Source organism: Ctenopharyngodon idella, chromosome 2 (genome assembly GCF_019924925.1).
Source record: "Ctenopharyngodon idella isolate HZGC_01 chromosome 2, HZGC01, whole genome shotgun sequence".
NCBI classification, from domain to species: domain Eukaryota; kingdom Metazoa; phylum Chordata; class Actinopteri; order Cypriniformes; family Xenocyprididae; genus Ctenopharyngodon; species Ctenopharyngodon idella.
This window is the reverse complement of record NC_067221.1, coordinates 8,036,975-8,050,418: the sequence shown is the minus strand read 5'-3', so window position 1 is coordinate 8,050,418 and position 13,444 is coordinate 8,036,975. Positions and strand designations below refer to the sequence as shown.

Sequence of the window (13,444 nt, the reverse complement as noted above, 5' to 3'; positions counted from 1 at the left end):
GACACTTCACAATGAAATGCAGTGCTGTACTGACAATAATGTGCTACATTATGGACCGTTTTACTAAATTAAGAGACTGTTTAAATGGTTGTGTTAATTCTTATACAATCCTTCAGTTTGTGGAAATCGATTAAGAAAAGTGTAACATTTGCATGTTCACACTAGATTCACAGTGTTTCGTTTTATTAGGGAACACTTTAAGGTTTTTATATTTGTTTCCATTTTATAAATGTCACAAGACAGTTATTTGTGAGCGTGCGCAGAACTATACCTGCTGTATTTCCTCATTATGATTCCTGCACACAGCTGCACAGCAGATTTTTCACCCTTTTGTGTCTTAATTAATTCAACAGTATGTAATCCTCCCCTAATTACCTCTCTCTGAATGTGGAGGTGTCAAGAATAATTCAGCTGTTCTGTCAGTGAACTGATATTTGCAGTTGCCAAAGGAGATATTGTCTCGGAGCTATTTCTAAACATAGAAATCAACTCTGCAGAGGACCACCTGCACAGCAGCTTGATTAGTTAAATAAAGTAAAAGTTTCAACTTTTACTTTGCATGATATTATTATATAAAGATGGGATATGTACATGAACACTTTAAGTACTTGCACCTTTCATGGTCTGATGTGTTTTAAAGCTTGTTAGCTTAGAAATGTGTTTAGTACATTTTCGACATGTTCCTGCTTTAGTTAGAAACCATATTTTCACACATTAACACTCTTTACATTAGCATAAGTGAATAGAAGGTCACCATATGCTCAACAATAAGAAACAGAATAAATGGAGATGGAACAGACTGAAAAAAAGAGTTGTTCTTTGTGCCCTTTATACAAAGTCTGAACATATATTTATTGACTGCTCTGCTGAGTGGAAAATAAATTAAGATATGCATACATGAATAATCACAACTCATTTACTGAGGAATATTTCATCCTGAAAGCATTTAAATGAGGTTGACAACCTGTTTATGAATTGCCACCCATAGTTTATGAATTGAATGCATTAGTCTAATGAATATGGGGAGGTGTGAATGGCTTTCCACTCATTTTAAGGACTGGCCACTTCAATAATGGCAAGATTAAATCTGTTTATTTCCCTCTCAATTGTCAGAAAGCTCCAGAACGACTGTTAGTCTGTTTAGCTGTTTTCAGAGGCAGTCTAACCTTTGCTTTTGCAATGCTAAGAGCTATTGGGACAGATAAACAAATCATGAAAGAGTCCCTGCTGGACAGCAGCAGACAATAACAATGTAAATGTCCTTGTGAAGAGTGTCGTGTGTCCAGCATACTCATACTCCTCCTTCTCTCTAGGGCCTGTTGACAAACACAAATAGGAAATAAATGACAAGAGAAAAGAAAAGAATTACAATGTGTATTCCTTTGAAATGAATAACACATGAAGCATGCAAATATAATGGAGACTAATAATAATAATAACAACCCGTAAGACCTTTGTTCATCTTCGGAACACAAATTAAGATATTTTTGATGAAATCCGATGGCTCAGTGTGGCCTCCATTGCTAGCAAGATAATTAACACTTTCAAATGCCCAGAAAGCTGCTAAAGACATATTTAAAACAGTTCATGTGACTACAGTGGTTCAACCTTAATGTTATGAAGCGACGAGAATACTTTTTGTGCACCAAAAAAACAAAATAACGACTTTATTCAACAATATCTAGTGATTTCAAAACACTGCTTCATGAAGCTTTGAAGCTTTATGAATCTTTTGTTTCTAATCAGTGGTTCGGTGAGCGTATCAAACTGCCAAGTGTTTTGAAATTGCCCATCATTACACTATTGTGTATTGTGTATGTGTAATTGTTAATATTTTTTGAAACACAGTTTATTCCTGTGATGGCAAAGCTGAATTTTCAGCAGCCATTACTCCAGTCTTCAGTGTCTTTAGTGATATCATTCTATGTTGATTTGGTTCTGCTACATAATATTTTGTGGAAACTGTGGTACATTTTTTTCTTTAGGATTCTTTGAAAGTTCAAAAGAACAGAATTTATTTGAAATAGAAATATTGGTTACTTTATTTTAAAGTGCCGTAGTTACATTGTAATTACTCAAATAAGTACTGAGTACTATTAATTAACTACATGTACTTAAGATAGAGTTACAGTTAGGGTTAGGATTTGGTTTAGGGTTAGTTACTTGTAATTGTGCATAATTTACTGTTATTACTATAGTAAGTACATGTAGTAACATGTAACTACGGCACTGTAAAATAAAGTGTTAACGAAATAAATATCTTTACTGTCACTTTTGATCAATTTAATGCACCCTTGCTAAATTAAAGTATTAATTTCTTTCAAAAAAAAAAAAAACTTTTAAACAGTAGTGTAGATTTCAATGAAATATACTTTAGTTCTTACTCATGGTCATCTTGATGCAGGAATGGATCCTCCCAGAGACATGACTGTGCTGTACGTCACTGAGGAATCTGTAACCATATCATGGATTCAGCCACTCGCACCCTTTGATTACTACAAAATGTCTTACCAATCACCAAAAGGTAATTCCTCCACAGTATATTTAAATCATGTTGAACAAATTAGACAAATAATCCAGCATTACTGTTTGTAATCGTCTCACAGGTAGGATGGACAATGTGGTGATTGACAATGATGTCACCAACTACACCCTAACCAGCCTCCATCCAGCAACAGAGTACGAAATCAAGCTGAACGCAGTGAGAGGAAGCCAAGAGAGCAAGGTCATCACCACTACTGTCTTCACAGGTATTTCTGTTCTCAGTCAATTACTCAGAGACTAATCACATACTACTGCACATTCTCCAGACTAGTATTCTAATTTACCCTAGGAGATGTCTTTTGGTATTTCGTGAAGGATGTGCTCTCATAGCCTCGTTCGTCACAGAACTTTGATTTGATAGAAATGTGGATGACAGTCTGAGGAATGATGCACATCATTTACCATGTGATGAGTACCATCTCTCACCCTGTGCGTTCCGCCCGTCCTCTGGGAGGCTGCCAGCCATCTCGCAGAAGTGAAATGAAATTTTACTAATGGAATCAGTGATCAGTAGGGATGCTTACCTGCCGTCGTACTTGAACAGCACCACACGGCGGTGACAGGCACCTAGTACTATGATTGGATTGTGTCTCGTTCACTAATTAAAGTTCTCTCACAGTAAATTTCCATCAGATGTTGTGCAGAAATTTGATCTTTACCCTGCTGATTAAAACTCTTGATCATTCTAATGAGGATTATTCTATTCTAATTATATATATATATATATATATATATATATATATATATATATATATATACAGTCAAACCAAAATTTATTCAGACACCTTGAACATTTCATTCATTAATAGTTTATTCACTATAGTTTAAAAAATGGTAATAAAATATGACAAGATCTCAGAGTTAAACTGTGTCAGAAAAAAATTATCTTAATTATGTCAGATAACACTTAAGCAAAACATGGTCAGGTCAAAGTGTCTGAATAATTTTTGGTTCCAAATTTTTATCAGTTTTACTGGTAGTCCACTGTATGAATAATTTTTGGGTATAATATGTCACAGTTTACTTTATTTCGCTATCCTCACTTACATAAATGAACTATAGTGTCCTGCACCCACTAGTAAAAAAATATCAAAAATGTATGAATAATTTTTGGTTTGACTATATATATATATATATATGTGTGTTCTCACACACACACACACACTACCATTCAAAAGAAAGTAAAAGTATGATTTTTTTAAAAGAAATTAATACTTTTACTCATTAAGGATGCATTAAATTGATCAAAAGTGACACTATATACAAAATTTTTAATGTTACAAAATATATCTATTTTAAATAATCTTGAAAAAAATGATTACGTTCAATTATTACGTTTTCTTATATATATATATAAATATATTTTTGATAATATTAGTAAGAAATGTTTCTTGAGCAGCAAATCAGCATATTAGAAATGGCTGATGAAATTTCAACTTTGCCATAACAGGAATAAATTACATTTTAAAATGTATTAAAATAGAAAGCAGTTATTTTAAATTGTAATAATATTTCACATTATCACTGTTTTACTGTATCTTTGATCAAATTAATGCAGCCTTGGTGAGCAGAAGAGACTTATTTCAAAAACATTAAAAAATCTTGCCGACCACACACTTTTGAATGATAATGTGTAGAATTTGTTGAATAATAATAATAATAATCTATGTATTTACTTTTTATGAATTAATGATATATAGAGTGATTTTAGATTATTATTATTATTAATATATTTTTATGTATGTATGTGTGTGTGTGTGCATATATATATATATATATATATATATATATATATAATCTGATAATCTGTAGTATTTATAATTATATATGTGTAGTGTGTGTGTGTATATAATATAGAAAATAAATAAATATCATAAAATAATTATAATTATATATACATATATAATTATATATATATATATATATAGTCAAACCAAAAATTATTCAGACATTTTTTATATTTTTTATATTTTTTTTACTAGTGGGTGCAGGACACTATAGTTCATTTATGTAAGTGAGGATAGCGAAATAAAGTAAACTGTGACATATTATACCCAAAAATTCTTCATACAGTGGACTACCATTAAAATTGATAAAAATTTGTAACCAAAAACTGTTCAGACACTTTGACCTTACAATGTTTTGCTTAAGTGTTATATTTAACTTTGCATCTCAATCGACAAATCTCCTGGACAGGTCTTTGTTCCAGCTGTGCATTATATCACTGAAATGAATTAATTAGTCTATGTCTCAAGCCTAGAAAGTTAACTAATTAGTCATAGCATTTGATGTAGTACAATAGAACAAACAGATGCTGGCCTTTGCTTAAAGACTGCTGACTTGCTTAATAACTAGGTAGGAAGTGTTTGCCTATACATCAAAACACAGCTATACTCCCCATCGCAACTTAAAGCCTGACAGAATTGTTCAAAGCTAATAAAAATATGGCAGGCAAACAATCTCAAGCTGCCTGTGTTGACAAATCTCGCCAATGCTGTAACAATGCAAAGTGACGAGCGGCTCTTCCTTTAAAAAATGCATCTTTTGGAAACAGCTTATTATTAATGGGATATAGAAAACAGTCTGGCTTATTTCGGCTGTTATGTAAAGAGTGACAAGAGGGGTTGATAAAACATGATGTATCTGGTTCACGGGTATGTTCTGGTTCACAGCTCTGCCTAATGACCTGCTGGGGATCATCAAGTTCACGTTCATTGCATAAGGGAAAACTGATATTCTCCTCCTAGTCTGTCAGTGCAGGGCATGTCAAGACGTGGTAAAGCAGAGAGATGGGAAGGTGCGATGGGGATTTTGCCTCTGATTTGCTGTCAGGCAATGGAGATCAGCTTCTCTGGAAGGTTGTGAGAGGGACTACAACTTCTTGGAACAGAGTCAACAGTGTCTAATGGGAGGGTCAGCTCTCTACAGCTATAGAAGTGATATTGCAAGAGAGGCTGGCAGAACAAAAATGTGCGTGGGACAGGATGGGAAGACGGTAATGTGCGATTACAGTCCACTGACCTCATCTAAGAGGACGTACGCCACAGTGCAAATAGGAGAGTGAGATTTTTCCTGTCTGAAAAAAGAAAGGCCATCTGTGAAAGTCACAGCATGGATAGATGATTACAGAGAACAACATTTCTCGTTACTCATTTGTATGGAAATGCTATTGAGAATGAGCTCTGCACACATTTGACTGTCTAATTTCCCCCTCGATGTCGGCTAATTAAGGAAATTGTGATCTTCTCCAGCCAGATAATCACAACAAATTAGTTCCAAGCTGCTGAGGTGCTCTAATTTTAAATTGCCGCTGAATATCGTTTGCACGGGGGGGGGGGGGGAAGGTGAAGATGAAACTGCTGCCAATTACCTTGGCTGAGCTTATCTCAGACTGTCTGTCTGTAACCTGCACGTAATCCTCTGTTCCACACAGCTATGGACATGCCTATGGAGCTCACCGCATTGAATGTCACACCTCAGGGGGCTCTGCTACGTTGGAACCCCCCTGTTTCCAGTGTTGATAACTACGTGCTCACCGTCACCCGTAACCAAGGTATGTGGAGGCCATTCACAACTCTGTGAATCTTTCATCAGCATCATTTGCTCTTTAAATCAATGAAATGTAACTTCTCATGGACAAAAATATGCTGCTTTGCTATTTCAGGTCTGCAGGCGGCAGAGAAAAAAAAAACAGTGCACATATGCAAATGGATCTTACTAAATGACAATAATAAAATGCAATTAACCATATAATCATGGGTAGTTAGGATGGCTAAATAGATTGGCTTATCAACTTTTAGAAGGGGAGAAGAAAAAGCTTCTTGTGTCTTTTGTTTTTTGACATCAAAGATGCACGTCCAATCAAACTCTACCATATTTTGCATCTGTAACTTGGTAGCCAAGCTAGCCAAATTAGGTAGATGCCAACATGGACAGGTTGCTTGACATCCTTAAAAATCATCAGCAAATCTATTTTAGGTAAAAAAAAAAGAAATACAACCCAGACTATGTGAAATATGGTCTCACCTACACAGAGGATAAACATTGTTGGTACTGTGCTGACCACAGTTTATTTGTACGGTGAATTATTGTCTTCTGAGTGCATGAAACCATCCAAAAAGTATGTTTAGAAATCAAAATTGTCATTAATGTTAATAATTTTGTATGTTGGTGGGCAAATGCAGTTCATGGTCATATTAATAAATTCAGGTATTGCAATTTTTGTATAATAAAACTGTTGTAATATTTGTTGTTTAAATGTCAATTCAGTTAATATTTGACTTATAATAGGTATAAAGGGACAGTTCACGCAAAAATGAAAATTCTGTCATCATTTACTCACCCTCAAGTTGTTCCAAACCTGTATAAATTTATTTTTTCTGTTTGAACACAAAAGAAGATATTCTGAAGAATGTTGATAATCAAACAGTTGACGACAGCCATTGACTTCCATAGTAGGAAAAAAACACTATGGAAGTCAATGGCTGTTGTCAACTGTTTGATTACCAACATTCTTCACAATATCTTCTTTTGTGTTCAACAGGGAAAAGAAACTCATACAGGTTTGGAACAACTTGAAGGTGAGTAAATGATAACAGAATTTTTGGGTGAGCTATCACTTTAAAAAAAAATATATGTTTCCAAGAATATTTGCAAACAAAACCCTGGCAGTTCTTCACTTGCATCTGCACTAATGGATCTTACCTTTCAGTTACTGCAGACACCTTCTTAGTGGAGGGTAGCAAGCAGGAGTACCAGCTGAGTCAGCTTATTCCCAGCACCACCTACTCAGTGGCCCTTTATGCTACCAAAGGTCCTCTCACCAGTGGCACTGTCATCGCCAACTTTGTCACACGTAAGTGCTCCATCTCTGTGCCCTGTGTTCTAATTACAGACTAGAGGAGGTTGAGACCTCCTAGTTCCAGGCCTAATGTTCTTTAACCTAGTTGCTCAGGAAGGTAGAGCTAAGGTAAAGAGAAGAGTCCAAACAAAAGAGAAGGAGTGTCTTCTTTTATTGCTTCTTTGGGCATGTGACTACACCAAACCTGAGACATTCAAACTGACCCATCAGATATTGGTTAAATATAACGCAATACATTTAAAAGGTTGGCGTGCAGTGTTCTGCTGTTTTGCTTTGTTTTTTGTACTTTGAATATAAATTACTTTTCACTATGTTATTATTGTATATATTACCGTTTAACAGTTTGGGGTCAAAAAGATTTTTTCAAGTGCTGTCGATTTAACGCGTTAATTAGGTTAATTAATTATGGTAAAAAATAACGCATTAAAAATTATTAACGTATTTAACGCACATATATCACATGAGTAACTAGTGCAATATCACACGAGTGCTTTTTTTGTACCGAATTGCAAGACTGCAAATGCGATACTAATTTTATACAACAGATCAATGAATAAGAAGTTAAAATTGTGTTATTTTAGACACAATATTGTCTGTTTTTGCTCAATTTTGCTAACAAAAATATAAAGACAAAGCATAACTGTTCATCTCTGGGCAACACACAGTGGCGTTTTATTTCTGAATCCGCTTTTTGAACGAATCGAGAAAATGATTCAGTGGGCCATTCATAAAGAGAACCATTTACTTCACTCCTAAATGAATTAGCCATTTGAACAAATTGAATGAATGAATGAATCATTAAGACATTTACCACCATCAAATGGCAGTTTTAGTTTCTTATTAAGAGTTTAATTTAATTAAAAAATAATTTCATATTTCCATATTAATAATAAAAAAAATAAATAAAAAAAAAACATTAAAGGTATAGTTCACCCAAAAATGAAAATTCAGTCATCATTTACTCTGTAACCTTATGGTCACTTGTGTAATAAATTCTATGTTGAATCAAATAAAATATTTATTTCTGAAGCTACTTTTTGTAATGTCCATTTGATGCTTTACACAATAATGACTTTAAATAATATTTTGCGGGACATTTCACAGTCAAATTTGATGTGCGATTAATTTGCGATTAATTAATCCCCACATTATGTAATTAATTAGATTGAAAAAATGTAATCGCTTGACATCCCTAATTTTTTCTGAAGGAAATTAATACTTTTATTCAGCAAGGACACATTAAATTTATCAAAGACATTTATAATGTTACAAAAAAATTTATATTCAATAAATGTGTATCACTGTTTCCACAAAAAATATTAAGTAGCACATCTGTTTTCAACATTGATAATTATATAAAATGTTTCTTGAACACCAAATCATCATATTAAAATGATTTCTGAAGGATCATGTGACTGAAGATTGTGGTAAATTCAGCTTTTTAAATTATAATAATATTTCACAATTTTACTGTTTTTGATCAAGCCTTGGTGTGCAGATGTATTTAAAAAAAAAAAAAAAAGTTAACATTTTACCGACCCCAAAATTTTGACTGGTAGTGTTGCTTATAGTGCCATGCACAGACTGAGAGTAGTAACTAGTAGCCGAAACCATTCAAGGAGCAGATTAACTGTACCATTAATATTAAGGTAATATTTATTTACATCACTGTAAACAAATAAACAGAAGCTTAGATACCGTATAATTTGGAATTGAGTGACAGGACTTTATAACTATCAAGTCATAGTATTTTTTACTTTAGTGCCATGTTTTTCAATCCTTCTGCTGATGGCCCACATTTTGGGTGTCTCGGTAACCTGATGTACCCTTACAATGTCTTCAGGTCATGGAGCACTGCACTAATGAGCTGATGAGTTGAATCAGACATCCGAATTGTGCTGAGATGAGCAGGATTGAGAAACACTGGTTTAGTGGCAGTTAAAGTTGCTGATTAAATTTCAGTATTATCTACAGCTTGTTATACACTGTCCCAGTACTCTAATTTGATTGGACAACCAGCATCCCAAGAGTGCTGATATTTAACCTATGGTTACGCATTACCTGCAGTCCAACCACAGCTGCGAAGACATTCAGTAAAGCAGCACTCGTGCTTAAATATCCAACAGACAGCTGGAAGATGAAGCACTTCTCTAACTATACTATCATCCTCTACTTAGATGTGAAGCAGAAACAAGGCCGTTATTTTGGGGTTATTTTTGTAGTTTGTGTAACAAAATACTGATGTCAGCAAAGCTCCAATTCCCATATGAGAACAGAGAGGAGATCACTACCCATCTTTCCTCACAGTGAAGTTGTTCGCGGAGAGAGTCGAGCTGTCTTTCCCACACAGAAGACTGAACTAGAACAAGTAGCGGTTTCATTTCAAGCTGCTTTATTCTGCATTGAAACTTTCAGCTCATCTATTAAAGGAGGGTGGTTAGGGCCGGGCCGCTTTCAGATGCATTAGACCTCAACTTTAATCAAGCGGCCCTCCCAGAATACTTCATTAGTTTGGATTGTTTGGAGGAAATTAATTTGTACATAAAAGTGTCACAGGCCATTGGCTTTGCACCCCCAGTGCCAACTCAGTGACGTGCAGAATCTTGACACATAATCGCTTGATGAGGTTTGTTGTGTTCATTTGCCTCCAAACTTTTTTTTTTTTTTTTTTTTCTGGCTACTTAATGACAATTTAATTCGGAAACAGTTCTGCTCTAATAACAGTGGATTTAGATCCTGCCATGCTCTGATAAAAATGTAACAATGTTTTATTGGTTGCAATGCCTGAAAAAAAACGTAGCTGAAATTACCATCCTGCGGTGTTTAAGAATCTGCCCGCTTCCACCCTGAGGGAGGTGAAGCGTCATAGATGCATCATTTTGGCATTTATGAGGAGGCTTATGGAAGCTTAAGGGGATAATTAAGATGACAACAACTAACAAATTTCATGCTCATTTCAGGATTAGTGCTGTCTGTCATTTTGATTTAGATTACAGTTCTAAATTCATTGTTAAAGAGATTAAGGTGAGGACAGGAATATGAATGTGTTCCTCAGATACACACACAAGCATCTCTCTCTCCGTTCATCCCTGATAGAATTTCAATCTTGATAGGTGCACTTTGTTCATTTGCCTGCTCAGTCAATTTAAAGTAATGGGAAATCAAGAGCAGAATGTTTAGCCGAGTCTGTTAAGACAACTAGAAATGTACATTTATATCTATGCAAATGTTTGGGATGGTAAAATTCTTTTTTTGAGTCTCTTAGGCCGTGTGTCCACTAAAGTGTTTTTAGCCAACCGAAAGGCCAGTCGCTCTGCTGAAAATGCCTATCTGTGGGCGCATTATAGCACTTCGGCAGCACAGCGTTATTGTTTTTTTTTGTGTGTGTGTGTGTGTTTTTCAGTTGAGACGCTTTGCTTGCTGTGGATCATATCCGCAGCAGTGTTAAGGCTGATTTATACTTCTGCATCGGACCTACGCTGTAGCCTCTACGCAGTAGGCTACGCATTGGTTTTCATTTATACTTCTCTGTCATTGTCCGCGTCGACATGCGATTACACATGCAGAGCACTAGGATGCAGTGTCCACGGGCATGTTGATGGTGTAATCCACAGTATCAAGGCAATCACAGCGCTTACGGTCTGCATAGAAACCTACAACATAGCTATGGTATAGGTTTGATGCAGAAGTATAAATCAGACTTTACTAGTATCCCATTTCACATATAGTTTGTTTCTGTATTGTTTCTACATAAAAATGTCCATACAATGTAAAGTATTTGCTTTGGCTCTTGCTTTAAATTATTTTGTTGCATTATTACGCTTGTTGTTGTCATCTGTTGATGTTGTACAAGCAGAATTCGGTGGTTGGTCGGTGTTGTATTTGTCCCACCCCTCCTCCACTGCGATTGGACGGCTGGTTAAAAAGTGATGAGCGCTGCATTTTACCCAAAGTTGAACATTCTTCAACTCTCAGCGACCGGTAAAAAAGACTCAGCGCTTCAGCGTGAAATAGACGCTCAACGCCTCATCACGCTGCTGGGGCCTCATTTATAAAATGTTGCACAGAAACCGTCCTAAATTTGATCTTACGATCATTTCTCAGATGTGCGTACGTGTGATTTATAGAATGAATGGACACACAGAAAATGAGTGTACGCCTCTCTTTCAGATGTGATATCTATAAATCGCAAATGATCTTGAACTTGCGCACAGCTAAATGGTTTCAGTTCTCTGCGTTTTAAACGACACCTAATTAATGTCATTTACATATAAAAGATCACCAGTCATCGTCCAAATCCTTTAATTTAGAATGCCGAGCTGCAAGAATAGCTTAAATTTCCAAAAACCTGCAGTAATCTGACAAGGAAAAGTGCGTACGTCTGCTCAGATCCTGACGTGGCTCTAAACACTTTTCCACGTCAAAGACCGTTTTTATAAATATGAGCATTGGCGTGGATTTAAGCGTACGCACACTCTAAGATCAATTCTGCGCATATACGCACACTTTATAAATGAGGCCCCTGGTGTTTTAAAACATGACACTCCAATTGAATACAATTGGAAAAATATGCTAACCTTGGGGAAAAAAATGTTTTGGTTTATACACAGCCTAAGGCTGCATCTATTTGATCAAAAATACAGTTAAAATTGTGAAATATATTTTTACCATTTAAAATAACTTTTTTTTTTAGTATATTTTCAAATGTAATTTATTTGAACTTAGGTGTGTATATGAGATATTGACCTCATTTACAAATGCAGAATTGAATTTTCAATGAACATCCCTCTACTAACAAGGTGACAGAAACATAACATTGCAAGTAAAATTTTACAAAAAAAAAAAAAATCCATGTTGTTGAATTTGTCATATTTTATTATATAGTCAGCCACCAAGAAAAATGCACAAAAAACGCTTAATAAATAAAACAACTCGATATATACACAATATATGGTATGTAATATATATAATACTGGCTCTCACTGCATACATATGTTTGTGTGTAAAACCAGAATTACTTGTATTTTAATTATTTTAATTTTATTTTAATTATTTAAATATTATGTTCTGATATGACTTTCCATGCCTCCATAACTCTATGATAGTTTCTTATTACAATGTTGTCTCGTCTGCAAGTGCAACAAATCATTTCATATCTAGGACATTTCATACCTTTAGTTTCAGAGAATGAGAGGTAGGATCGGAGAAGGAGAGCTGTATTTTTTAACGCACTGAAAAAAAAAACACATTAATACATCAATTTTTCTGCACATAGACAGCAGATGGCTTTTGAAGACATGCAAAAGAAGCATCAGCATTTGTAGTATGAAAGGAAAGTGTGTGTGTGTACGTGTTCAGCTTGTGTGCTGATGCTCTGCTGGAGGGAGAGTGGCATGTTGACTGATAAGAGATCACGTTGAGAGACAGGACGCCGGTGAACACACACTAATTGTCTTTCCTCTGAAGTGGATCTGTCAGTGTGCCTGAAACATATACTACACACACTGCCATGTGATTTATTTTGTCCTCAGGCAAGCGAGCGGTTTACATGCCTCCAGCGGGTGTGCTGACACAGCTCCAAACGTACACACTGATACACAGACAAAACATCAGATAGTGAAAAATCAGCTGAATGTCAGGAGGGGGATGGTCTTTTTTAGCATGCTCTGTTAGGGTAGCTTGTCGGTTTAAACCAAGCAGGTTTGAAATACCTGTAAAAAACTATTCATTAGCATTCATCTCAGTAGCATTTTCTTGGCATTAGACCCCTGTGAAATCTGCTGCCTTTGCTCATGATTTCTGAAGCCAGGCTGTTTTGAGCCAATCACCGCTACCATAAATGCCATGTGACTAAGGAACTGCAGGAAAATGATGACAAATTAAACACACACACACACACACACACACAAAAAAACATTATTTTAAAAGCCCTCCAAAACAAATGGAGGACTTGCAAATTTAATGTTGCTTGTAAAATGTTATATTGTCAGAATACATTCATATTTTTAAATGCAGTTTGGGGTAGGTAAGGATTTGAAC

The 13,444-nt window shown here is 35.3% G+C and overlaps 1 protein-coding gene across 2 annotated transcripts in view; it reads left to right on the top strand.

Moving 5' to 3' along the window:
* tnr (tenascin R (restrictin, janusin)) overlaps positions 1–13,444 on the top strand; it is a 164,007-nt gene that overhangs the window by 131,933 nt on the left and 18,630 nt on the right. For both annotated transcript variants that reach the window (XR_007926226.1, XM_051870686.1), the window contains exons 14-17: positions 2,405–2,524; positions 2,607–2,750; positions 5,978–6,097; positions 7,256–7,399. Coding sequence is in view for 1 of the 2 variants with exons in the window: in XM_051870686.1 (XP_051726646.1) it covers positions 2,405–2,524; positions 2,607–2,750; positions 5,978–6,097; positions 7,256–7,399 (528 nt within the window). In the remaining variant the exon portion in view is untranslated. The remainder of the gene's footprint in view (positions 1–2,404; positions 2,525–2,606; positions 2,751–5,977; positions 6,098–7,255; positions 7,400–13,444) is intronic.